Source organism: Corvus hawaiiensis, chromosome 2 (assembly GCF_020740725.1).
Source record: "Corvus hawaiiensis isolate bCorHaw1 chromosome 2, bCorHaw1.pri.cur, whole genome shotgun sequence".
In the NCBI taxonomy this organism is placed as follows: Eukaryota; Metazoa; Chordata; class Aves; order Passeriformes; family Corvidae; genus Corvus; species Corvus hawaiiensis.
The window spans coordinates 25,777,115-25,803,989 of NC_063214.1; the positions used below are offsets into that span (position 1 = coordinate 25,777,115).

The 26,875-nt window shown below is 43.0% G+C and overlaps 1 protein-coding gene across 1 annotated transcript; it reads right to left on the reverse strand.

The window, feature by feature from the left end:
• Nucleotides 1-1,707: 1,707 nt before the first annotated feature.
• Nucleotides 1,708-26,835, reverse strand: CHD1L (chromodomain helicase DNA binding protein 1 like). The gene is made up of 23 exons (XM_048294521.1): nt 26,682-26,835; nt 24,957-25,069; nt 24,058-24,164; nt 22,687-22,801; nt 22,297-22,328; nt 20,111-20,192; nt 18,704-18,866; nt 18,159-18,314; nt 16,987-17,079; nt 16,457-16,553; nt 15,126-15,199; nt 13,909-14,019; nt 12,200-12,314; nt 11,619-11,772; nt 10,360-10,525; nt 8,906-9,051; nt 8,374-8,537; nt 7,545-7,753; nt 6,405-6,503; nt 5,592-5,662; nt 5,220-5,334; nt 4,877-4,985; nt 1,708-4,179 (listed from the first exon to the last, which is right to left on the reverse strand). The coding sequence occupies exons 1-23, from the start codon at nt 26,776-26,778 to the stop codon at nt 4,101-4,103; spliced, it is 2,667 nt and encodes an 888-aa protein (XP_048150478.1). The 5' UTR covers nt 26,779-26,835; the 3' UTR covers nt 1,708-4,100.
• Nucleotides 26,836-26,875: the final 40 nt, after the last annotated feature.

The following is a 26,875-nucleotide window of genomic DNA, read 5'->3' on the forward strand; positions in this document are numbered from 1 at the left end:
AAAATGAATCCTTATCATGTGAATGCCAATGCTGCAACCTCAAGTTCACTGGAGGCAGCAGAGAAAGGCTAGTAGATGCCCTGCACTTATTTCAGCAAGTAAGTTAATAAAATAATTCTTTTCTGCTTAAGCCAGCAAAACCCGAGCCTTTTTCATATTTTACAAAAAGCAACTTCTGTCTTCCCTTAACTCTCCTTTGGTTTGTTTTTTTTTAACAGCAACATGATTAACATTCTCATTTCATACAGCTCCTTCAGGAGGTTGTTTCTATCCTTAGCTTTGAAGAAACACACAGGAAAATGTTACAAGTGCAAGCAGGGACATTCTCTTCCTGCCTGAAACATGAGGATCCAGACAGTTCTTGTCCTCATCACATTTTCTGAAGGGTCTATGTGCCTTTCCACCAATGCAGTACCATCTGAGCAGGGCCAAGATGAGTGGATGGTGCAGCCCAACATGAAATACACACACTTGCAGGAAATTCAAAATGGTAACAGAGATCTGCGTTCTGGAGAAAATACTCATACATAATTCCACGAATCCATCTACTGCATTCCTCAGGCTTGTATTTTTCACTCTGAAAAGCATGAATTGGACAGAAAACCAGGGAGAGATGAGGCACTTTCTGACATGTGGACATTATCTTTTCTTATGGCAAATCCATTAGGGTTTTGAATCAGTCTTACACTTTGATTTGCTGATCACAGTGCATGAGAAACCTGCTATTCACTGCAATCATCTGAATAAAGGTCTACATTCTGTCTTCCACGATCATATATTGTAAAGTGGTGAGATTTTTCACACAACTTGACACATATGTTACATTTTAAGTCATCTCTCAGCTCAAAAGTTTGCTTTCCTTTTTCCTTCAGGACCTTAGCTTCACTTACTTTTAAATGAATCAATCTCCTTATCCTTATATTTTTCTATTGATCATGTTTGTGGGTCGGATTCTGCTGTTTGGAGATACACACATACAATATTTTTGTTAAGACACTGAGGTTGAATTTGCTGTAGATTTCCTCCATCACCTTGGAAACCAGTCTTCTTCTTTCCTCAAAATCCAGGCTCCACCTTCCCCAACACACAGATAATTTTTATCTCTGACAAAATTTTGTCTCTGACAAAATTCAGTGATAAAATCACATATCTACATATGTCCATAAAACCTGATTGATTTCTGAGCTTGGTATTGTTTTTACTATTTCCAGAGTAGAAGGAAAAGATCATTCTCAAGTTACAAGCCACTAAAGACAAAATTCGTGTGCATAATGCCCTGAGAATGAGGCAGTGCTTTGTCAAGAAACACAAGCATGACCTGAGCCAGCACAAGTATAAATGTCACTCTGAATTACAGCCTGCTTTTATATAGCATCAGCTGGAGCCTCCAGCATGGGGTGCAAAGTTTTTTCCTGAGACTGGATGTCAATTCATAGGTCCTATCTGATGAAACTGCTTGTGCAGCCCATCTGAGCCATGCATGATCATGCTCTTGGCCACTGACCTCAATCCAGCAGCTTACATCAAATGTTTAAGTAAACATGCAGTGACAGAAATGCACAAGGTGCCACTTTTCAGATCTTAGGCTGCAAAAAATCTTGTTTGAAGGAAGAGAGAGAGGCCAGAGGGACATGACTACAAAAGCACCTTCCTTCCCTTTTGGGGTGGTTGCTATTTAGAAAGGGAAAATGCGTAGTACTGCACAGCTGAAGAAACAGCATGACATTTATTTTGTATAGCAACTTGTATAAAAGCTGCTGAGCCCTTTATGGAATTAATTATCTGAAATACACAATTTCTGCCCAAATAAAGAGAAATGGTGGTGGGTAGCAAACACTAGAAAAACTTCACTTGGCTGAGATTCTGCAAAACCCAGTTCAGGATTCAGTTGAAATCTCACTTCCGTTTCAAAGCAGACAGAGGTAGAGCTTTTCTTTGGGTTCAGGTGATTTAAAGAATACTGAAGAATATTGTTTAAAAAAAAAAAGAAAGCAAAAAACCCACAACAAAATCCCCCCACTCCAGAAGCATTTCCTAAGTATACTTAAGGGAAAAAAATAAGGTAGATTCCATCCGTACAGTTGAAAAGGACGAGAGAGGAAAGGAACCTAATTTATTTACTTGTCCCTGAGTTAGAGGACTAAAATCTGCATTCCATGCCCTCTCCTCTGTGTTACAGGTACCTCGCAGCTCCCTGCAGACCTTATCTTAAGGGGTAAGAGACACTAACAGGCAGCCCTCCTCTCCCTTGTAGTTCTAGTCAGTCACAGCAGGATGGGGGCACGGAGGATGAAACAAAGGACAGCATGAGGCCTCAAAAAGGAAGAGCTGGCCATAGTGGGGGCAGACACTTCAGTCTGTTCTGGTGGACCCAGCCACAGGAGAAATCCTGTTCATGTGCAACTGCCCAGTGGCCAGAGAACCCCTAGGTGTGCGTGAAGCTGAGGAACAAGACTGCACACACTGGAACACTTGGGAATGAAAGCTTTTAACGAAGGGCAATAAACATGCAGGAAAAAGAAGAGCTGGAGGAACAGAGCCTTGAGCCTGCAGACTGAAATTATGTGTTCAGTCAAGCTGCCAAAGAAAAAAGCGTAATTGGTGTTTTTAATTCTGGGAAAGAGGGAGACTTTTTCCAGGCTGGAGAAGCACCGTGAGCTGCTGCAGCTGATTAACAGTGCCACCAGCCGGCCTGCTGGAAGAGGGCCAGTTTGAGAGACTGGGGAAAACAAGGTACATCCACTCACCACCTCTTGCCCTTCCAAGTCCTCACAGTCGGACTCTGATCCTGCAGGCACTTTGCCAAATGCAGAGGGGGCTGTTCCTGGCAACAGCTGCAAGAAAGGTCTTACCCACAGAGGTGCTGCACAGCACTGACTGCCCTCAGCTCCAGCAGGGTCAAAGAAGGTAACAAATCCCGTGGGGTTGTCTGCTACAGCAAGAGTGAACGATAGAGCATACAGCTCAGGAGGGCTTCTCCTCGTGTGGAGCACACCAGTCAGCATGATGAGCCATGGCAGGCCTGGAACTATTAAATAACCAGATGGTGCCACAGAGGCAGTGCAAATGCAGCCAGTGAGATGTATGTTGGCAATGAGATAGTTAGGGACATACTTTAGGGGTGATTTCCTATTGGAAGATGAACTTTAAATTGAATTAAGTTTGGCACCTCACAGTCTCCCTGGTCACGGCACTTATTAGGGGAGCTACTATTGCCTGGTTGTACAAAAACACCCTAAAGTATGTTGGCTAAAGCCAACAGTGTCAACAATTTGAAAAACAGGAAAGTTCTCTTGCAGTAGAGCAAAGCCAACATCAAAAACTCTGCACTAAAAAGTGAATCAAAGGGTCATAGAACCTTTCACACAGTTTTTTAGACAGCAGTAAGGAACCGGTTTTGCCCAACAGCTGCAACAAAAAACTGTGTAATGAAATAAGAGTTGTGGGAGAAGGAAAGGTATCATTTATAGTCAGTCTCAAATTTTGGCAGCCTTACACACCTTTGCCGAGGATACTGGTCAGCAATTTGCTTGATTTTAACCACATGATTAGGTAGCTAAATTTTATATTTGAACAAATGCAAGTCAAATGGATTTCTGAGAAGAGTATAAGCAGTTTATCCTGTGTGGTTGTCATACAGCTGACAGGTTCCTTTCTGCTGACTTATATGTGGACATGTAGACTGAATGCCAGATAACCACTAAAAAGCTGATTGAAAAGAGGTACAGTGAGATAAGGTATGAAATTTGAGAGGGAGGGAGGAGACAGGGAAATACAGCCAAACAATACTGTGTTCCAAGCGCTAAGAGTAACTTAATGTAAGGGATAACAATGGACCATCAGTTAAAAGTTTAATTTTCCATCTCCAAACCAGATCTGGGATTGAGCCAACATCCTTCCTCTCTGGACTCTGAAGCTAGAGGGAGTCTCATTCCACTCCAGAGCCACTGACAACATGCAAATATTGGGGGGCCAGTCATGGCAGAGAGGTACAGGTGTGAATAATGGCTGTGCAAGCCATGTTTCTGACGTGAATGCACATGGACTGCCTGAGTGATGGTCACTTTTTGCACATGTTCTTGGTGAAATTAACTGCATCTTCATGGTTTTGAGACTGTTGTTGAAGATGAATATGGCTGTGAAGCAGAGGAGGAACCTTTATTCCTAGAGAAGTAGTATCTAATAAAGTGTCAAGGAAATGCTGTGAAGTGTCAACAAATACCAGACAACATGTCCACTAACAGACTCACCAAGGAAGAGAGTGAAAATGCTCTGAATACTTTTGTCTTTGTTTCAGGTTTTCAGTTTCACAGAATCGCTGACAGCGTCAGTACAGCAAATGCACGTCTTCCAAGAGAAGTGACAAAACAGAGCCTCCTTGTAAACCTGCTTCCTTTCCTGGAAGGTGAAAGCCTTCCTAAGCCTGTCCTAACACACCAACTTTCATCATGCTCAGCCAAGGAAGCAGGCTATCACTTGTTTGGAACACTGTAATGTTTTTTTATATTCTCACTTTTGCTGCTTTCTGAGTCACTTCCGTTAATCTGAAATTCCAGTCATGTCCCCCACAGATGTGGCATATACAGGTAAGTCCATGCTGTCAACAGAAGACTAGCACCTGGCTCTAACAAATTCTGACAGGCATGCTGAATCACACTCATCTGTCATTAAAATGCTAAGTCTTTGGTGTGGAATGAGTACCTGGATGCTGTCAGGAATGCTGGATGCTGACAGCAAAGTCAAAGAAACCAGGTTTTTAGCTGCACTTTGGCAACTGTGCCTTGCCTTGCCTCCTTGCTTTGCATTCACCAAGCTATTTAGAGGATCATTTCAGTACTAGATGGTGAACAGAATGAGACACACCCTAAAAGGATACATAAGAGTGGGCACACCCCGTGCTGCCAGGTGCTTTCGGATGAGCCGCTCGGTGCCGTACCAGTTGAAGCCTTTTGTTGCATACCCGATCCGTGGAAGATGCACTGTTGCTGAGAAGGAGGGAACAGAGCGCACACTCTTCAGGAGAAGATACACAAACAGAAAGCAATCTAGAAAAAGACTTCAAGCTACCCAACAAGAACAGAAGAAATAGTTTTGAGCGACATATCTGCTATGGAGATCTCACTTCACTTCAGAAAAAACAGCAGAGGTGGAAATTGGTCATCATCTTTACGTGCAACCACACATGTATGGATTCGCTGTTCTACTGCACAGACACTTACCATTCCTTTTCTTGGCTGCTGAATAAATCTTCTTCAGGCCCTTTTCCAAAGCTGACAGCTTAATGCCAGACAAGTTGTTGGACCGATCCCGGTGCTGAGCTACAATTAAGGCCAGCTAAGGAAAAAACATCAAAAATTGAAATGGAATCTATATACAGTACTAAGAGACATAGTAACAGTGTTGGAAAGCTGCATTACTAACTTTTAGCTTTAATAAATGAGGAAAAGAACTCATTATCTCTAATATTTAACTGCAACTTAGCCATGTTCAGTAATTAGTGCCATTATTATTATGAAAAAGACATAAGGTTCATTTCACCCAGCTTCAAAAACATATGGAGAGAGCAAAACAGAAAAAGAACTCATTCTCACCAAATCTTGTCCTTTTTTCCGGGACTTTTTATCATCAATAGGGAATAGCAGGGTTCCTCCTAACTCCAGGTCTGTCCAGGAAAAAGAACATTACAACAATAAAAAATCAGTCCCCACGAGTAAACAGGCAGTCAATGCAGCAATGATTCCACGGTCACATTCTGTATTATTCTCTGAGACTGTATCTCCTCATGATGGTTTTAGCAGTCAGATCCTTTGCCCAGGGAAGCACAGCAAATGTTTTCCCCGCAAGCCACACAGTGGCATACACACTTCCTAGTTAAAGACAACAAATGGAAAGAGAGACACTGAAATGAGAAGAAAGCATCTCCCAGAAGATGAGAAAGACCAACAGGTCCACCTTATAGCTAGATGTTCATCCCTAACCAGCTGCAGGTATCTCAAAACTGTTAATACATGCTCAGGAAAAGATTAGTGCTCAGAGGGAAGCAAAGGCTCAGCTGAGTATTGCCTCAGGTGCCCTTCACCCTTCTTAAAAGCACTTTGACAGAAGATGCAGTGCTCTGTCTTACACAGTGAAAACCATTCTGTGAGTAATGTACAAGTCTGGGTTTTTTCCCTTTTTTTATGACTTGCAGGATGGATTGGAATGATCAACCCCTACACAGAGTTCTCACACTCCAAACAAGTCAAGTCAAAGCACCCGCTGAAGTACTACTTTCGGAGCTGGGATGCACACATCTAGAGAAAAACACATGAGTATCGAGGTATCCAGGCACCTCACTCCTCCAGTGTCAGTGGGGTTTAAGCTCTTTAAGTACCTTGGCCTCAGGTCATATTTTAATCTCTTACCTTTCATCTTTCCTGCCATCTCATATATATTCCTTGGCTGATCAGAACGAGCCTCTAGAGCAGTGAATAAACCACCCCTTCCCCAGCGGCCGGAGTCATCTAGAATGAAATGACAAGTTAGGCTCCTTTTAGAAGTGAGGTTGGAGACCACCTCTCCAGGAGAGGCAGCTGCTCTGTACACAGGCAACTAGTGATTATCAAAACCAGATATGGGAACTACACACAGACTTAAGCCAGCCACTATCAGGGGACTATCCTAAAGGATAAACCTCAGCCCTTGAGAAAAACAAACTTGTCACAGTTCCCTGAAAAGCTCTGCAGAAAAATTCCTTACTGTCCACCGAGAATGCAGAAACAAGCACTAACCATAGCACTGAGCATATAAACCTGACGCTATCCTCACATATATACATATAGGTACACAAAGCATGCATGCAGTATATCCCCAGATTGGTGCCTTGGGCTTCTCACACTAGGTGCTTGCAGTCTTTCACTTTACTTGGCATTTTCACTTCAAACATGAGGTTTTGTGCACAGTGTAACCCAAGCCAAAGCAGATGATGATGTTCTGCTATAGCCCTGGCCAGACAGCAGCTCCAACACAGCTTCAGGAGAAATTCCATAATGTGACTTTATCTCCCTCAGCTTTAGTGTCTTAAAACAGGGTCTTAAATTAGGAGACTAGCCTAGAGCCTCTGTACTGTCAGTGTTGAGAGACAAGGACCAAGGAAGTCTGACCTCAGCCTCTGGAAGTGTTTGTCTCTCTCTGCTGACCGGAAAAAGATGATGAATTTCAGTATTTCAGTTTGATCCCTACAGCTCCTACAGGATAAACAAAAGGCCCTGCTCTCAGGAAATGTCATCATTTAGGCACAGATATAAAATTTCAAGCCTTACAGGCACCTTTGAAGAGGTTTACCCATAAATCCAGAATGGGGTAAAAAGACCCTTGCACACCTTGCTAGTACTTGTGTGGGTTGTACATGCTGGACTAGAGGCTGTATTGCCTCTGCACCACTTGAGATTAAGTCAGACTCAAATCCAAAGTATTTCAGAATTAGAAATTATTGAGCCAGAAGGGACAATTCAGCTCCCTTGCTCACCCCACCCAACAATACTTCTGTTGTTCACAAGTCCCACCTAGGCAATGGACAATGATGGCATCTTCCTCTTCTGCTTGAGGGTGGGTTACATCTCCCATGACGTACTTGATATAGTTCTGGTCTGCATCTTTGTAATCTAAATCCACATTCTGCCCCAACTCATCCTCCTCAAACTCTTCCTCAGAGCCACTTTCCTCTGAAGGAAGGCAGGTAGATGTGTAATGACTGGCCTCCCACCAGGCCATCCTGAAACCAAACAAGAGAAGAGGATGTTCAATGAAAATCAAAGGTGGGGGCACACAGCTTGGTTTAAATCATTGCAGTGAAACACAGGAGACCTAGACCTGCATTCCCTCTGCTCCCTCCCCTACTTTAGGCCAGAACAAGTTACCACAGTTCTTATCTATGATATTAAGAGCCACATGCCAATGTGATAAGCCAATTGCAGGCATGGAAAAAGTGAGCATATAACAAAGGGCAAGGAGCTACTTGGAGTGGTGAAAAGGAAGAACACCTGGGAAACAAGAAGGAGGAAGTTAAGACATGTGCCAGAGAGTCACAGATGTCAGACCAATTTGTAGGGGCCAACTGTGATATTTCAGAAAGCTTCTCCCAAGTGCTCGTTGATTGTACAGTCAGACATGGGGTTCTTATTCAGGCCTCTCTCTATGAATTAGAGTAGATGTGAAGTCAGGCAGCGTATTCAGGAGGAAAGAGCCCTTGCTAGGGACTCGAGCCATTTTTCCACCTTCACATCCCCATGTTGTGCACTTTGAGCATATTATTTTTGTCAGTCGGACACACATTTCTAGAGTATAGTGCAACAGACATCAGTTCACAAGCAGTAGATGCAGCACAAACCATACTTTTTCTTGTGTTCTGCCTCTGCTTTTGCTGCCTTCTTTTCCTCCATGAGCCTTGCTCTCTTTGCTGCTGCTTCTTGGCGCTTCTTCCTCCGAGCCTCCAGCTCCTCTTCACTCAGCAGGTGCTTCCTCCTGGCTGACTGTTCCCGTAGGCCTGTGAGAAGGGCCTGGAGAAAGAAAGACATATCACAGAAACAAACTGCTCTTCTTAAAATCATGCCTGATGCCCTCCTTAACCTACGTTCTTTTCCCATTTGTTTACTTGTCCCCAAGTCTTAATCATCAGATCTCAATTGTCACATAATATGTGGGTTTGTGACCTGAGTTTGTATGAGTGCCCTGTACAGCATATCTCAGATCTGTCAGCAGAACTGCTGAATTGTCAAGCCCCGATTCCAGAGCCAACTTTAGTACATTTACATCCAAATCTTTTAACATGCCTTCTGCAAGCTGTAGGTAAGAAGAGAAAACTGCCAAGTTTCATCTTCCACAAGCAAATGAAAGAGCATCGTGTGCCTTGTCACATCTGCCTTACGTTTGCTTTGTTCCGAAGAGCTCTCCCTTCCTTACTGGTCTCTTCAATCAATGTTTTCTGAAGATCCAAAAGCTGATCAAATGCTTTTTTGTCTTCTCTGCTGGGTTCTTTTGAATAATCTTTGCCTTCATACACGTACATGTGATCTTTAAAAAATAATTTAAAAGTGTGAAAGGGAACTGAAACCTACTAACACCTAAAATGTACAGTGAGATCAAAAAAAAATTTGGCTCTTCTGTGACATTGTTCTACCCTCAGCAGAAAAAGTTCTTCACTCTCATAATTTTCTGGTATGACCAGAGTCAGCATCATGTAGAAACAAGAGAATCAAGATTTGCTTCCTTAGACAAAAGCTTTTCATTTTAGATGTTTAGACTGGCAAGGAACCTTTTGTCTTATTTCAGTCAATTAATTATTTTAAATTGTGGTTCCATTGCTGTTCTCTTTGGTCATTCCATCTCTGCCAGTGGAGAGTTCATTTAGCTCTGCTGTGTAGTTACAGGCAGCTCTTGTAAAGGGACAGCAAATCTTTGCTTTTGAGTTCCCCAATGAAATGAAAGCACGGAACTCTGGCAGCCCAGGGTTGCTGCTCACCACGTGAGTTATTTTCCCAACGCCTATTACACAGTGTGGTACCACTGCTCCTCTTTTAAGTCACCACCAGAAAATACCACTCTTTGCTAACTCTCAGGAAATAATTACTCGTTGCCAGCAACTGCTCTGGATGGACAATAACTATCCTGCAGGGCCACATTTTAACTTCAGTCACAAATCTATATTTAAGTGCTACTGTGTACCCAGACAAAAATTCAGTCTTTCTCTGGGAAAGAAAGCACTCGTAGAGGGAAGCATCCTTAGAATTTATTTTCATCTAGTATGGGGCTATGAAAAATTAACCAAAATTGGGTGACATTTGGGCTGGAGAGCAGGGGTTTGAAGACAGAGCAGGTTTGTTTTAGTTGTATAGAATCCATGACTCTGCATTTCTTATCTCACCTTTTGGATTTTCATAGCCAATAATCTTTTATTTGGAGATACAAAATGAAACACCTGCTATATAGCCTTTCTTTAAGTTACTATTACATCTCCAAAACTGTAGATCTATCTTAATGGTTCTCTGCGGGAAAAGCAGTAGGTACAATATGAGTATTTACCCATTTCTCAGGAATTTCCATCTGAGGTACTAAAATATGAAAAGGAATTCAACTCCCAGCCACCAAAACTGGGCAAATATTGTTAACATTACCTTACAAACAGGCAAATAAGGACACCAAAAGGAACAAAAATACACATAGAGACTCAGAAATAAAGTTTGTGGATAGGCCACAAACAAAATCCAAGTAACTTAATTACAATTCTGCTTTTCTTCTTCTTGCCTGAAAAATGCAACCCCTACCTGGGAAGCCTTCTCTATCAGCACTCAAATGACACAGCTGTTGAGATTCTTAACTTACTCTCTGTATCCTCTTCTTCATTCTCTTCCTTTTGTGGCAGCACAATGTCCATTATCCACTGCCCTCCTTTTGTCTCTCCAAGGATGTTTTCTAGCTCCACATCCTGTATAGTACTTCCCTCAGAGGAGAGCAATTTATCCAGGCCAAATTTCAAGATTTCACTCAGCTTTAACAAAGAGAAGGGGAAGTTTAGTATTATTATCCTCTAATTCCATGTCAATCCCAGTGTCTTGAACTTCTCAGGCTTCAATGCAAAGGATGTACGAGTGGAGGAACATAAGCTTTAAGGCTGCCTATCAAAATACTTATGCTTTAACATGCCCCATTCTCCCAACACCTGATGGGACAAGCCCCAGCAACATACCTCCTTCAATCTTAACTCATCCAGACTTGAACAGTCGTTTTTCTTCAGGGCTAAATGACAAAACAGCACTGTACTGACTGCATTCAAGCAGCTTTCTTCATAGCCAGAAAGGCCAGGTTTGTTTTTGCCCCCAAACCCTTTAAAACAAAAGCCTAAATACCATAAAAATCCAGGGGGAGAAAAATATCAGCATGGAATTTCCTATGGGCTCAGTTCCACTTCTCCCACAGAAACTGTAATTGCTGAGATACATACTAATGGGGCGGGGAGGGGAGGCAGAGGGGGAAGGATACACTAAATCCAAACCTCTTCTAGGTTTAGCTGCACACAGGGGTTATATTCCCTTAAATGTCACTTTGCTTGAGATTTTCAAGCCAGATTCTCAGCACAAACCTCAGCTTTCAGGTCAGAATTATAAATCATGCCCCGACTCCTGAGACACTGTATTTGCCAAGAGGTCAAAAGAAGGTTGACCGAGTTTCAGACTAGCAATCAAAAGCTGACTAGGTTATCAGCTGACTTCTGATCAGCTCTGTTTGTGAGAGAAAAGCACCAGAGACAGATCAGTTCTAGAAACAATGAGTCAGCTTCCACTTTTTATAATTTCCACTAATTATAATTAAAAAAACAAGACAAAGAAAGGTTCTGTCTTCCCCTCTTCTCCAAACCAACACACCCTTTTCCCACAATGAATGCACTTCAAAATTGCAAAAACTGTCTTCAAACATCAGATGTTGTCTGCACCTGGGATGTCATTTTGATTCCTACGTACAAAAGCTGTCACGTCAACGCACAACTGTTTGGAGAGGTTCAAATCCAATGTAAACACAGAAACATTCTGGGACATTTCTAAGGTGGTCACTGGAGTCAGATTGGGGATACAACTCTGGTTTACCTGTAACTCTGCTGCTCCCTGAGGCTTGGGCGCTCCCAGAGCAAACTGCCCCCCTTCTACAACGGCGTTGGTCAGGCGGAGCTTAGAGGCAGCTCTGCGGTAGATTATTTCTTCAACTGTATCTCGCCCGATCAAACGGATAATTTTTACAGGCCTTGAAAAGTTTAAGGAAATTCTAATTACTTACTGTGTTTTGAGGTGCACTCAGCTATTTACTATCCCCTCACCCACTCCTTTGGTAGGTAAAGAAGGCAGGAAGAAAATGAACAAAAATAATCAGCAGAAATGTGATGCTGATACAATTCTGCTTGACACAGGAGAAATGCTCACTGCAAAAGTGCAGGCAAACCTCCAGCCTCCATCTCCTACTCCAGCTTTACAAAGTTCCCACCCTGGATACATGACAGGGACACGGCTGTATGAGGCTGCAGCTGGAAAATGAAGACACAAAATCTTCTCTGCTCCCCTTTGATCTTCAATCTACCCTTATACTTTAACCTTCCATTGCCTATGGAAAGGGAAAGTAATACTGAGAGGCCAAGAGAGTCAGCAACCGAACCACAAATTTTGCCATTTCTCACCTGTGCTGCCCAATCCGGTGAGCTCTTGCTATTGCTTGCAAGTCATTTTGTGGGTTAAAATCACTATCAGTAAAAATAACTGTATCTGCTGCTGTCAGATTCATGCCAACTCCACCTACAAACAAAAGAAGAAGGTCATAAAATATGTTACCAACAGAAAATAAAGGAGAAGCTGGAGAATTTATGTTATGCAAAGTTCTGTCAGATCTGATCAACTGTAGCTAATTCAATCCATCTCTCAAACCCAAATCTAAGTCTCATAAGGATCTAAACAGATGGGTAAGCCTTCCATTTCCAGCTTTCTGCAACAGCCCAAAAAAGAAGCTGTACAATGCAATGTAATCAAAAACCATAGAGTCTGAGTGAACCAATGCAAAGGAGACTGATTGTCAAGGACTGATGAACATAGACATTACTCTTCTGCTGGCAGGCAGATTATCCCAGCAAGGACTGGCTTCTCTGAAGCCACAAGAAACTGCCCAAGTCATGACTTGGCTGCAGCACAGAACCAGCTGTAAACACACCACTGAAACAGTAGGAAACGCCAAGCCAAACTACACAATAACCAGAGCCGAGGTGTCTGTATGACTTAAAGGTTTTGAGCTTAGAACTTGGGCTCTCATGAAATAAAAAGATAAAAAACCCAGTTAATTTTGCATTTTTAAATACCTCTACTGTGACCACATACTGTAGTTAAAGAGGGGACGGACTGCTGCCTTACATTTCACCCAGCTCATGACAAGACACCTCCACTGTAATCAGAATATCCCTGCTAGTGGAGACAGTCATGCACCTGAGAATCTCTGTCCATAATAAAAGAGCAATGGCAGTACTGTTAGCACACCTCTTCCCAGCTGAATACAAGATGCTTTGGCCAGACATAGCAGTGTGCAGTAAAAAACAACTCTAAGTCTGGCTGGCATGTGAGGGAGAGTTCAGGCACTGTGGTGAGAGACACACACACTCCTGACATGCACTACTAGGGTCTTCCCTTCACTATTCCTGTGTGCTCCCCTCAGTGCACTGTGGTGTCATTGGAGCCAGGCTCATCAAGAAAAGTCAAACCAGAAGCCCGAAGGAAGACTTGGCTCCAGTTTGATGTTTGAGACCAAGCAGTGTGGATTCCTTCTCTGGAGACAAGCAGAAGCCTGGCTCAATGCTTGTTTGAACAGAGAGACAGGGAGGTTTGAAACGGTGTAGAAGACACAGATCTGCCCAGGGAGCGAAGAGGGGAAGAAGCACAGATGGCAGTCCCATGGAGTTCTCTGCAGCCTCAGGATGGTAGAAGACTCTTGCTTCAGTCTGTCTGCCAGCTAAAGAGCATGTCCATGTTCAGCAAACTTGAGAAGCATTCCACCAACTTACTTAAAGGAAGTCTGTTCCTGCCTAAAGTCTGATGCTTGCAGAAATAAAAAGCTAGTGAGATTCCTTAAGCTCAAACTGGCACAGAGACAGGCATTATGGAACTTGGAATAAAATAAACTCAAGAGGCTGCAATATGAAAAGGATCTTGGCATCAGCTGCCAAAAGGAAAGCAGAGAAACCAGATGTCCTAGATGAGAGACCCAAGTTCAGGATGTGTCCTGTCTCCCCCAAAAATCCCCCACACGAACAGGCTCTGCAGGATTCAGAATTCCCTGAAACCTTGACAGAAAGAATAAAATAAAGAGTGCAGATGCAAGATGGGTTGTTTGTCTCTCCTTACTTACCTGCTCTGGTGCTCAACAGGAAGATAAATATGGGCTGTTGACCAAAGTTCTTGATGGCCAGGTGTCTCTCCTCACCCCTAACAGAGCCGTCCAGCCGCTCATAGCTGTAGCCTTTCCAAACAAACAACATGAATTGTTGTTTCATGTTTCTGAAATTTCGCCTTTGCTTTTACCCTCTTACCTCATTCTCTATTGTCTCATTGCTCTCCTGAATCTTTTTGTGCCAAATCCTTCTAACTTGGTTCTCATTTCATTGCCTCCTTCTTTTTTTCCCAGTTAAACCTCGTATAAACTGAGGTAACAACCCTGACTTCCAGATTGACCGGTAAAGAGTAATTTAGCTGAGTCTGAAGCAAAGACTCATAGCATTTAATTTACTGCTTGGAAACACAACAGGAAAATTCAGAGCCCAAGTAAAAGAACATTAGCACACAGTCCGATTTCAAACTATGCTGTGCTGGCTGTCGGCCCCACAAAGCAGGCCAACAACCATCAGATCCTCCTTATCCAAACTCCCACGGCCTTCAGTGTGTGCTTTCCTGTGAGCAACCAGTATGGGATATGGCACTACATTTGGCTTTATCCTACATTATTAGTCGTCCAAAACCATAAACACCAAACAAAAGCCTCTTTCATGGGAAATCCTAAGTAGGCATGGAGCCATGTGGATTGAAACAAAAGAGAATGTCCCAAGAACACTTTGCTAACCTTGCCAAAAACGGTCTGATCCAACCTGCCCTCACAGACATGTTGGGGCCCCACTGTCAACAACAGTTTTAATCAAAAATTAATTTCCTGGTATAACTGTGGCTCAGTTTGAGTTTTGTGCTGGACAAAGTGAATCTAGAGCAAGCCTATTGCCTTTACTGCAATTGCTTCAGGACACAGATACACAATTGAACATAAGTATATAATGAAACATTGCTACCCTTCCATTTGTTAGCTCCATTTTATCAAGGCACAAAAGATGAAGCTACTTTGAAGAACAACACTTAACTGCCAGGTCATTTCAGGAAGCTGGTAACAGCAAAGAGTTGAACTCAAGACCCTCCACCACACAGAGCCACTGCAGGAATAGGATCCCTATCTACAAAGAACTGATAAATTTTCATCACATTCCTTTCTCCATCCCAGACAGATCAACCAAAATCACAGGAACAATATCTGGCAGAGACCATTAGGATAAGCCCTCTCCTATCAAACTGTGCAGAACATACCTCTGTAGTCCATGTAGTCCTGCAGGATATCGAGCAGTTGAGTCATCTGAGAAAAGAGCAACACACGGTGGCCACTGCAAGAAGAACATGAGACCCTGTGGTCCTCAGCATACTGTGTCAGCATTTCACAGTGTGCTGGGGGGGATCACAACAGCCTAACCAGCCATTATTAGTCACTGTTACACAGCACGGCTCACCACCTCTGTACACAAAGCCTCCCAGAATCACAGCCCATTCCTTCACCACATTTTCAGCTCCACATCTAAATGCAATCAGTTAAGCTTTATCTGCTGTCATCATTTGCCCTGTCCAGCGTGTGGAGTCACAGAGAAGTAGTAAGGCTCAGGCACTGTTCTGCTGCTGGTTGGATACAGGCTGGTGAGGAACCAAAGGAGCCTGTCTAAAAGGACCCTCAGCTTCAGCCTAGCATGATGAGGTCTTTCTCACCATGTGACTGCTCTCAAATCACACACTACAATGCATCTGAAATACTGGGAAAATGTAGTATTAGCATCTCTGTGACAGCAGAACATTTCCTTCTCCAGCAAATGACCCCCCAAAGATCAAACTCTACCTAAAAAGTGTGTAAGAAATCAACTCTCCTCCCTCCCAGCCCTAGACATCAGACACTGCTCCTTTTAAATCAGACTTTGCCATAGAGCAGAACATAGACATTTTCAAGTCCAGAATTTGCACAGGGCTGGTCCTGCAGCAAAGACATTCAGTGGAGAGACAGCCACTCACAAGGTGCTACACAGCAGGACAAAGACAACAAAATCACATCAGAACTTCACAAGGGCTGTTGAAGCTCTGTCCTTCGGTCTTTGGGTTCCAGGTTCTGAACAGAGCACAACACAAGGGGTTCTGAACGTCAATCCCAAGACACCTGAAGTTTCAGCTTATTCTTGGGTTTTTCTTTTTCACATTTGCCATGGATTCTGCCTCCCAGGCTGATGCAGGCATGCTAGCACAAAGCAACTCAACTGAGGCATTCGAAACCACTCTCAGGAAACCCACAGTCAAAGCGGATATGCTGAATACCAAGTCACATTGGTTATCATCCCAGGTTCTCAAATATGGCAAATATGAGAACATGTGAGAGAGTAGAGTGCTTTGAAAAATGCTTAAAGGTAAGCTACAGAAATCCTCAAGGTTTCTCTACCATCTCCAATACAGCTTTATTTACTTCTTTCAGGTAGTGAGTAATATGCAATAAATAGGTCAGTGCTTGTGTTGTGATGAATAACTGCTCAATCTATGGCTAAATAAGGTAGTTTGCTTTCACAGTTTACTTTTTCTCCCTATGTCAACCCCATCCCAACATGACATACCCAGCATACAAGAATGAAAGGAGTTTATCCAACAAACACATCTTGCCACTGGCTTCAACAATATGGTCTCCAATCTCAAAGGGTTCTGGCTCAACACCTGGAACAGAAAGGAGTTTTAAAAGCAGAGCTAATACTACACAAATAACAATTCTGTGGTGTGTGTCTGCACTGCCACTATTGCTGAGCAGAGCCACGTGATGGTTGCTTGAGAAATGATGGTCCTTCTCTATCTCTAAATGACACCCTCAGTAGTTCATAAAGCATTGTGATTTCTTTGTTTAGGTGAGAGAAGACATACAAATAGAAAGCTGCAGTCAGAAACTCAGACTTCACACAGTCTCCTACTTTATTCATCACTATTGATGAACTGTCATGTGTTGGAACTGGTCACAAACTCACAGCTGCTACTGATTCAAGTACAAGAGTGTTTATTACTTGCTTCTTCTAAGCATTACACTAATAATAGAAAACCACTGTGTAAATCAAGAAAGTTCTTTTTTCTGTTTCGAGAGAGAACAGTGCTTTCCTACCATTGAAGAGGTACGGGTGGGCAACACACTTCCGAAGCTGAATTAAGACATTCTGGAGTGTAACCTTCCTTCCCGTTTCATTTTCAAATGCATCTGGAACAAAGAGCACAAAAAAGAACAGAGCAGGGAAGCCCATGCCGCATTAATGGGTGTGACTGGTAATGTCTTGGTACTAAGCACTGCTCTGAAGTGCTTCAGCAGTGGAGTATTTCTCTCTGTGAATCACATCTGAATTTGAATTTCCCATCTCAAGACTAATACATCTGTTTTCATGAATCAAAAAAACTTTCCCTCACACTTTTTGGACAAGCCTTTAGAAATAAAGACACTGATAAACACTACTTTGCCTTGTCAGACTCACTGAACTTTCTGGACTTCCTCAAAAAGGTCACTGTAATTTTTCTAATAGCGAATCATCAAAATTAGTGAAAGAAATTTGGTGCAGTTCATTTGCATTTTCAAAAGAAAAACCCCAAAAACCAGTACACTCAAGATCTCCTGGGCAACCAGAACATTAAGAAGAGTTGCATTTTTGTGAGGAACAAAAGAAAATGCGTGCACATATGCTGGCTACAGGAGAAGATGAAGGCTCAGATTTCCTGGTGATGTTCATGCAAACTGCTAGAAAGGCCGAGAAGAAGAACAAAGGATCTCCAACTCCCCAGTTTTCATTTCCCTACGACAAATAAGCACTCACAAACCACAATGGTGGTGGGTTGCATTGTCTACATAGCCCTGTAGTTTCCAAAAAAACTCATATCTGCATCCAGTAGGTTGAAATTTGCTTAATGGCATCTGTGCTACTACTGGAAAATTTGTTGAGAACCACGGATCCAAAATTTCTTGTACCACGCTTTTGTTTGAACACAAAAACATGCAATAGGAGCAGGCTCACCTTGTGATAAGTGTTTTTAGTTAGAGACTGGCACAAAGAAGATCCTCAAGCTGACCCTTCCTAACTCTGCAATAGCTGAGCAATAGAACAATACATGTCTCTTATTTTGCCACAAGCTAAAACCAAAAAACCAAGCAGCCCAAATTTGGCATATTTATTCTGTACATATTCTGCAGACCAAAGTAACTTCTGCTTCTTTACAACAGAGCATGCAGGTACAACAGGAATTAGTTTTGTTTTTAAAAATAATTGATAGACTTCAAAATGCTCAAGTTACCTAGATCTTTTGTCAAAATGGCCTTGTAATACTTCCTCTGCAGAGCCGACATTCCATGGTACAGAACCACTTCCACCTTCTTTGGCAGCTCTGCAGCCACCTCAGACTTGACTCTCCGAAGGAGAAATGGCTGCAGAAGACTGTGCAATTCTTTGGCTATGCAGAGGCAGGGAGAAATTTAAAAAAAAAGAAAAAAGGAAATAAAAAAAAAAAAGAGGAGAATACTGTGTTAAAAGTACAGAATTTATACAATACCTTCACAACTACACTTTCAAAATAAATGTAAAACAAATCTCACATCTATTAGTGAAATTGTTCAAGCCACATTTTACAAACAGAGAAACCAAAACATAGCTGCATACCTGAAACACTTAGGAGCTATATTAAGACAGCTCTTGCCTTAAAAGTAATCACTAGTTTTTTGTGGCTTTGTTTTAAAGCTTGTCACCATTAAAAGAAAGCAAATTAAGAGGACACAACACAGTTGTTTCCTAGTCAAGATAAAAGCTGGTTCTGATTGAAGTACAACATTGCTAGTTACTGACCTGGCTCACTCTCCTTTTCAATAACTTGGTAATACTCAACAAACTCTTTCACTTGCTCCCTAGGAAAGATGTCAGGCTCAATAAGGCTGAGTAAGGAGTACAGCTCCTGGAGGCTGTTCTGGACTGGAGTGCCTGTGAGTAGCAGGCTGAAGCCTACTGAGAACTGAAAAAACCAGCAATAAAACAAAATTATTAGGAAAAAGTATCTGTAATGAAAGTTTAGTTAATACACAAGTCCACCCACGCCACTCTTAATTTAAAAGATGAGAGGCAGCACAGAAATGCTTGCAGAATACTGCAGAGATTTGCCAAAACCATCCAAACATAAGGTATGGTGGGACAGCCAAACAGCTCCAAACTGACTAGGCTGGCACCAGTGCAAGGAATTCAGTGTAAGCAAAATAAGAACAAAGTGCAAAACTGACTCCATTAAAATGCTCAGATCAATGCAGTCTACGGTCTAATACTGCATACTAGGTGTTAGATAAGGAGGGATAACTGGAAAATGCAGTTGGAATAGGACAGTGAAATGAAACTGTGTCAGACTAAGTTCCATTTCTGTTTGTTGGGTAACTGACAAACACAGCAACATTATCTGGTCCATGTTGCCTACAGTAATCCCCATAAAGAGACTTGGGAAATATGTTTACCTTCGGAAAGATAGAAATTTCTCTCATGTTTGGTAATAGAAAACATGTTAGGAGGAGAGTTAAGGTGAATTGCATCTATTTTTTTGTGATTATAACCAAAGCTCCCAAATTACAGACATCATGGACAAAATGTCCAGACTATATAAGACTTTCAGGAATTCAATAAAAACTCCTATTTTCCAAGGTGCATTGTAGTACATTGTTGCTGATGCCAGCACACACCAAATGCCAATGTTTCACTGCCATAACAAGAAGTGCAGCCTTCACTCAGGCATTTGTGCTGCTCTGGCAGGGCGCTTTGGAAGCTGGAGCAATTCTCCTGATTTCTGTAAACAAGGGTGGCTCCATTAAATGGGACAGTGGAAGTCAGTAGTTCAAGACTTGAGGTCTCATGAGCTAGGCAAGGGTTCCTTCACCCTGCCAGAGCTGGAGATGATCTCTTTTGCTTAGGTCAGCCACACTTCTACTACTGCAGTAGCACAGCTGTAGTTCAGCACCATCTGGCTGTTTTACCTTTTCAAGTATTTCAAATTGTTCCAAGCCCAAACATGAAGCAGAATGAGAGGGAAGCTCCAAATACTGCCCACCTCCATGCAAAGCCAACAAGGCCTTTATCTCTCTGCCACTAAATATGGGAATCAGTTCACCAGCTCTGATGGAAAAGAGTTATGGTTCAGAGCTTAATGCTCTGGGAGCAAACAGAGAATCTAAAAAGGGAAAAGTCTTAAGATACTAGAGGATGGATGAGTTACTTTACCTCAGAAAGTGTCTTGTAAAGCAGAGAATTTTGATTTTTCAGTCTGTGAGCTTCATCTACAACCAAGGCAGCCCAGTTAAAGCTGAACAAACAAAAACCAGCATCTTCAGTTAGGGGCTGACAATTCATTCTTGTAAGCACAAAAAGACTGAAGTAAGTGGTGGCTCTGCTTGGCTCAACTTGAGGTGGGGTCCCACGCCATGAACAACAAGCAAATACCAAAAGTGGGGTAGAATTCACAGGTACTGGTTTTGAAGAACCAACACAACTTTTTAACTATTGCCTGGGTGAGTTTTTTCTGAAATCAAGACTAACAAAATTCACTTGAATTTCTTGCTTCTCTCTCCATCCCCATGACTATCAGGAAAATGACATCAACACAAGTTCATTGAACATTAAAGGAGGCCTCTGATTTGGAAAAAGAGACATGAGATTAGGGCCTAGAACCTGTGCAAAACCCAGCAACTATCATGAGGGCAGTGATGGAAGAGTGATCATGAGGCTTTTGCAAACCACCCAAGACAGGAGCTTCAACTTATTCTGGGTTCATACAGCTCTATGCAGGGTCTCCTCAAGCAGACTGCAGAATCACTGGTGATCCAGGAGATCCACTGGGCTTAACTGAAATTCCACATCTTCTCAACCCTCAGTGTTGGTGCCTCCTTATCACTAGGGTTTCAACTCCTACATCAGAGTCATTTCCAGAGGAGGGAAAGCATGAACCTCCATCTTTTCTTACCAACACGCTTCTCTTCCCAGTGGAATACAACATCTGAAATCCCAGTGACCTACATTCTTCTCACAGCCTTTCTGTTTGCCTCAATTTCCCTCTTTGCTATCAATCTCCCTCTCTGCTATATGGGAATGGTTCTCCATTGCCACAACAGTCAAACGTCATTGCTCTTATTCTACGAGCTCGGGAGCTGAATTGCAGAAGGACTCGGCACAGTGAAGCGTTACAGAAGCTCATGTGCAGAGCAGAGTCTGATCCCTCACCTATTCCCTTAGAGCACAGCTCTTGCTCAACTCATTTGTGCTGTTACACTGCTTGTAAGGAGTAGTGCTGGTGAGTCATCTGATAACTCTGACCCACCTCTACAAAGTGCTCCAAATGCTCCTATACAGGACAAGGTACAAATGATTAGCAACCACATTTTTTCAGAAGGAAGACTAAAGGGCAAACCCCTAAATTGGAGTGACGTGTTTTTTATGTTATTTGTTAGCTTTAGAAGTAGGAAATTACTCTGGAACTGACATTTCTGTGATGCTAGGGCTGACTACTTGCTCTCTCTGGGTGCTACCTACCTGGGCTACGCTTTAAGATAAACAGAATAATATGCAGCAATGCAGAACATGATATGAAACTGTAAGGACAATACAGTCATGGCTACCTTTCATTAGACCTGGTTTCTACCATGATGTGCAGCACAACCTGCTACTTCCAGCAGTGGCCAAGGACAGATGCTTTGTTGAAAGACAGGAGGGTGCCCACTGTGGGCCTGACTAGTCCTGACAGACAGAAAATGGTGCCACTGGGAGTCACTGGATTTCTGCTTCTACAAAGATACTGAGCCATTCATTATGTATAGCTGCCCCCAGCATTTGTCACAACACCACTGCAAGGCACTGGCACTACTGCTAACAAAAAGGAAAATTTCTCCCCATTTCAAGTGCAGATCCAGTACAATTCTGCGTGACCATGACAGTACCTCCTACAGGCTGAATTTCAGCTGAATAGTCAGTCTGTCTAAAAGGCATAATGCTTCGTAAGCCCTCTACAGTTCTGACTGGAGGCAATAAACTCCAGAATATGGTATTAGCACATTATCAGTGTTACATAATACAGGTCAGTTTCAGTGAATTTTGCAACTAACACCTTTATAACCTGAAGCTCTTGAGGATCTTCTCTGCTGGACTGATACTTAAGGTACTGCTGTAAGTCACTATGTGTCATATTGCTTTGAGTTAACTGGCTTGAAAACTGTCCTTGGGGGAAGTTCAAATATATCTTAGCTGACATTAAAGACTCCTCAGTGAAAGTTGGAAAAGGCAAAGTTCTAATCACAAGCCAAGATCATCCCTGTCTCTTGTGAAACAACACAGAATCTCACACATACAAACATTCACTTAAGAAATTGTTGACAGATGTGCAGACTTAAATTTGAAGAAATTAAAACCAGACTCACGACTTTAGAAATGTTGCATCTTTCAGGCAAATCTGCAATGAAAGAAAATGACCTGTGATTTATGATTTAAGTAAATATATCAGGTAAGAAACAGAGCATTTTTTTTGTCTGCTTGCAGACTATGATGAAATGGAGCAGAGTGGAATGAAGGCACTTACTACTTGAGGAAAAAAACATGACAGCTACATGACACCTTCAGCATGTCATGGTTTAACACCACACACCCCCCAACATCGCTCACACTCTGCCCAAGAGGAGGGGGAAAGAGAATTGGAAGGATAAAAGTGAGAAAACTTGTGGGCTGACAACTCATGAACTGGGTGGTACAGAGGAATCAAAAAGGCAAGGAAAACTTGAGCCTCCCTTTTAAGTGACAAAGATATCACATACCTCATATGTTGTCAGGACTGCATAGAAGTGAGAGTCCTTTTTTAGGTTCTCCTGCACTTTGGGTCGCTCTTCCTTGCTGCCTATGTATGTTATGAAAGAAAGACCCGGAGCAAACCTGTTGTTAAGAGAAAGAGCAAAAATAGAGAGCCAAGCTAAGTCTTTCTATGTGTTTATGACCCTGGACCCCCTTATCAAACACAGCCACTATACAGATAATGAGAATTCCTATCCAAACACCCTACACTCCTGTGAGATGTGTCTGGATCTCAGCTTTTGAATCTCACTCCTTCATGATTTTCACCTCAGGTTGGCACTTCAGCTGCTGGCTCTCATTTGGACAAGTCCTAAATAAACTTGCATTCTTCTTCTAAAAAAATATATATTCTTATTCTTCTGTAAGAGTCCAAGGCAGATGACTGTAAACCAGTCTCATGGCCCAAGTGCTGTTCTGAACTGAAAAAAGTTCATGAGAAGCAGGTGAATGAATACAATTTGCCCAGCTGAGGCCAAAGAATTGGCCTAAATCATACTAAAATAAAGACAAAAGATGTCTGCAGCAAACAGGTCCAAGTCAGGGCCTCAAAAATATATTCTCTCAGTCAAAAAGCAGACAAAACCAGTTCCAGTTGTTGGGACCTCATTTAATGTTCCTCATTTAATCCCACCACTGTTATTTACTTAATATTCCTTCTGGAGAGCCACACCGCTGATCTACGAAGGAATGCACTTTCTCCCAACTATTCCAACCCAAAGTCTATCCACATCAGGCCAGCTCACTTCAGAATGTAACCTGGATAACTTCAGATGCTGAGAGACAGCATCGCCCGACAGCCACACAGACAGATTCCTGTTCTAACCTTTAACTTCTTGCCCTCCCTCTTAAAAGGAATCTGTGGGCTCCAGACCACAAATGTACTTATTCTGGGCACAGCAGATGGGCACAGTCACCGCAGTGAGGAAGGGCTGCATGCACAAGTGCGATGTATTTTGCGTGCATACGTGAGCAGGCCCCCCAGTTTGGGTCTTACCTTTCATTATAAAGATTCCTGGCTGTCTTCAGCAGATTTTGCCTAAGAGAGGCTGAGCATGGAGGGTTACAAATCAATAAAAAGCAAGGAGCTAGTGGAGGCATTTGGACTGAAAGTCAGCCAATACTATAGGATGGATGGATTAATGTATACCACAGCATTGTAAAGACTATGCACTAACTGCATAGTCTGCATTGATTTGTTGGTTTAGTAGCAGCTTCCCTTTTTACTTTTTATCCCTTTGAAAGGATAAAAAGAAAGTGTTAGAGTGAGCACATTTGAAAACAATCTTTGCAACTGGCTGAGCAATAATATAGTAAGCCAGACAATTGTTGAAACTTACCTCTCCAGTTCTTCCTTCCAGTTGCTGAGAACTGACAGAGGACAAAGTATCAGAAATCTCTCTTTGTTGGATAATTTTTTTGTCAAATAAAGAAGTAGAGAAATGGTCTAAAAGGCAAGGAAAATATTTTTTTTTACAACAAGGGAAGGGTTCAACCCAATAGCCTGATCTTACGTAAGCTGTCTCCTTGTTGAGCTTTGCAGCTAGTTTCCATAGGTTCACTAGCACAAACCAGAGTTAACAGAATATTAAGTGGGATCCAGACAAAAAGGCTTAGATCCTAAAACACTACCTCAATATATGGAGCCCCTTTCCAAAGGCCTTTCTTGCACAATCACAAACCAGGTCTACCACACATCACTTCCTAAAACTACTTGTAATTTAAGACCTATTGAATGAAATCAGCTGAACCAAAGCACAAACAGTCATTTTCCAACAAAACTTAAACCCAGTGAAAAACGTAAAAAAAAAATCCAACAAGCCTCTGAAAAAATTAGACCTATAAATTTTAATCCATGTATTGACAAACATAAAAATCCCCTTGGTGCAGGTGCATCAAAAGGACATTATTTTCCCTGTACTGGCTGTGTACTGTGCCTTCAGCTCTGCACACTATGAATTATGCATTAAGGTGTTTGTATAAAATGACCACACATCTTTTTACAAAACCCTGAAACCTTTTTAGAGTTACTCAGGACTTAACTCAGGACTTGTTTTAAGTGGTTAAGGAGTGAAAGAGACAATGAGCTCTCACTTGAGTATGGAATTCTGAAGGTGGGGGGGAATCATTAGGGTGCTTTTTCTTTTTCATTCTGCAAAAACACTGGGCTAAAACCCCAAAAATTTAAGCAAAGATCATTTTCCAGGAGAAGAAGAAGAAGGAGAAGAAGAAGACACACCTGACAAGTCTTCCCAAGGCCCATCTCATCACCCAGGATACAGCCATGTTGGACTTCATAGCATTGCACCAGCCAGTTTACACCTTCTAATTGATAGGGACGAAGCTTAATGCCTGGGAATAAAAGTGATTTGTTACATTTACACAGTCACCCACAATACACTCTATACACACACCAGAAACAGGTCCTGCCCAGAACAGGCCTTCCCAAACATCTGCCTTACAGGAAAAGCACAGCACCCTTCAGCAGAGGCTGGTTCACCCTCCTGGAGAGCAAAGACCCCAATGTTATAGCAATTCCATTTAAATTAAAGCATATTCAGGAACTTACACACACAGAAATGCCCCAAGCCATTGCAACAGACTGTACAAGGAACCTGATCTAATAATTAGGCTGGTATTTTGCTTTCCTACAAGACAGCTTGATTTTCAGTTGCAGTCACTTTTCAAAATATGTAAGTACTAGATCCAGGGACATGCTTTAGGCTACCAGAAATGTTTGTCACAATCTATTATTGTATAATAATAATTTCTCAACAAGCTGTTTCCCAGCTTTACTGTACTTAAAGCTAGGGTAGACCTCAACTATAGGCCCCTGTGACTACTACCACCACTGCAATCTTTATTATGGTGCACAATATGTCAAAACCAACACAAAACATGTTACATAGGAGTTGGCAAGACCTGTCCTTGTACTTGGACTCAAGTGCTGTGTGTTGTGCCATTGCTGTCCTCTCCTTCCTGGGAAAAAGCGCACACTGAGTGCATGAAGCAACTCACCAGCCTGCAGGATACACAAACCCAAACCAGCCCGGGGATTGAGATAAGGACTTCCAGCAGCTAAGGAAAATGTGCGGGCAGGATGGATTGCCCAGGCGTTCCCTTTTAATATCTTACCTTCCAGGCAGCAGAAAGCACTTTAATTCACACTCACCATCAGCCCATTTCAGGACCGCTGAACAGGCCAACCCTTGTTCATGTTGTCCCGAAGCACAGAGCTGTCTGAGGCTGTGCTGAGGCACTAGGGGGGTTAAAGCCGGGCTCAGCCCTGGCCCAAACACCCACCTAACCACAAAGTCAAGGACAGGGACTGCAGCAGCCAGGGAAGGCAAGCATGGAGCAGTGAGCATGGCAGCAATGCCACCTCTGCAGCACTGCAGCTCACTTTGACAGGCCCGGGAGCTGCTTTACTTGCACCTTTATTTATTTTTGGCCTGGGGGCTGTTAAAACAGACCCCAGACAAATACAGCTGAGAGAACTGGGGCTGTTCAAGCCAGAAAAGAGAAGGCTTCGGGGTGACCTAACTGCGGCCTTTCAGTACCTGAAGGGAACGTACAGGAAAGATGGGGCAAGACAATTTACAAGAGCCTGCGGTGACAGGACACGGGGGAATGGGTTCAAATTGAAAGAGAGTATGTTTAGATCAGATATTAGGAAAACTTCTTTACTGTGAGGGTGGTGAGGCACTGGAACAGGTGGCCCAGGGAAGTTGTGGATGTCCCATCCGTGGAGGGGTTCCAGGCCAAGTCGGATGGGGCTTTGGGCAACCTGGTCTAGAGGGAGGCGTCCCTGCCCATGGCAGGGGAATTACAACTGGATAATCTTCAAGGTCCCCCTTCCAACCCAAGCCATTCTATGAGCTGGGCAGCACCAGGCAGCGCGGGGCCCTTCCGCCGCCTCCCGCCATCTCTGACAGCACCCACCCCCCTAAGGCTCCCCGCTGACCTGTCAGCCCCCACCGGAGCACGTCCGCCTCCTGCACGCCCGGACCCCGGGTCCGGACGCTGCCGGCGCGGCGGAGCGCCTGGAAGAAGCGGGACATGGCGGGATGTCAGTCACCCCCACGGCCGCGCCGTTCCCGCCGCCTCCCGCCGGCTGCGGGCGGGGCCAGCCCCAGCACCGCCCCGGCAGCGGGCGGG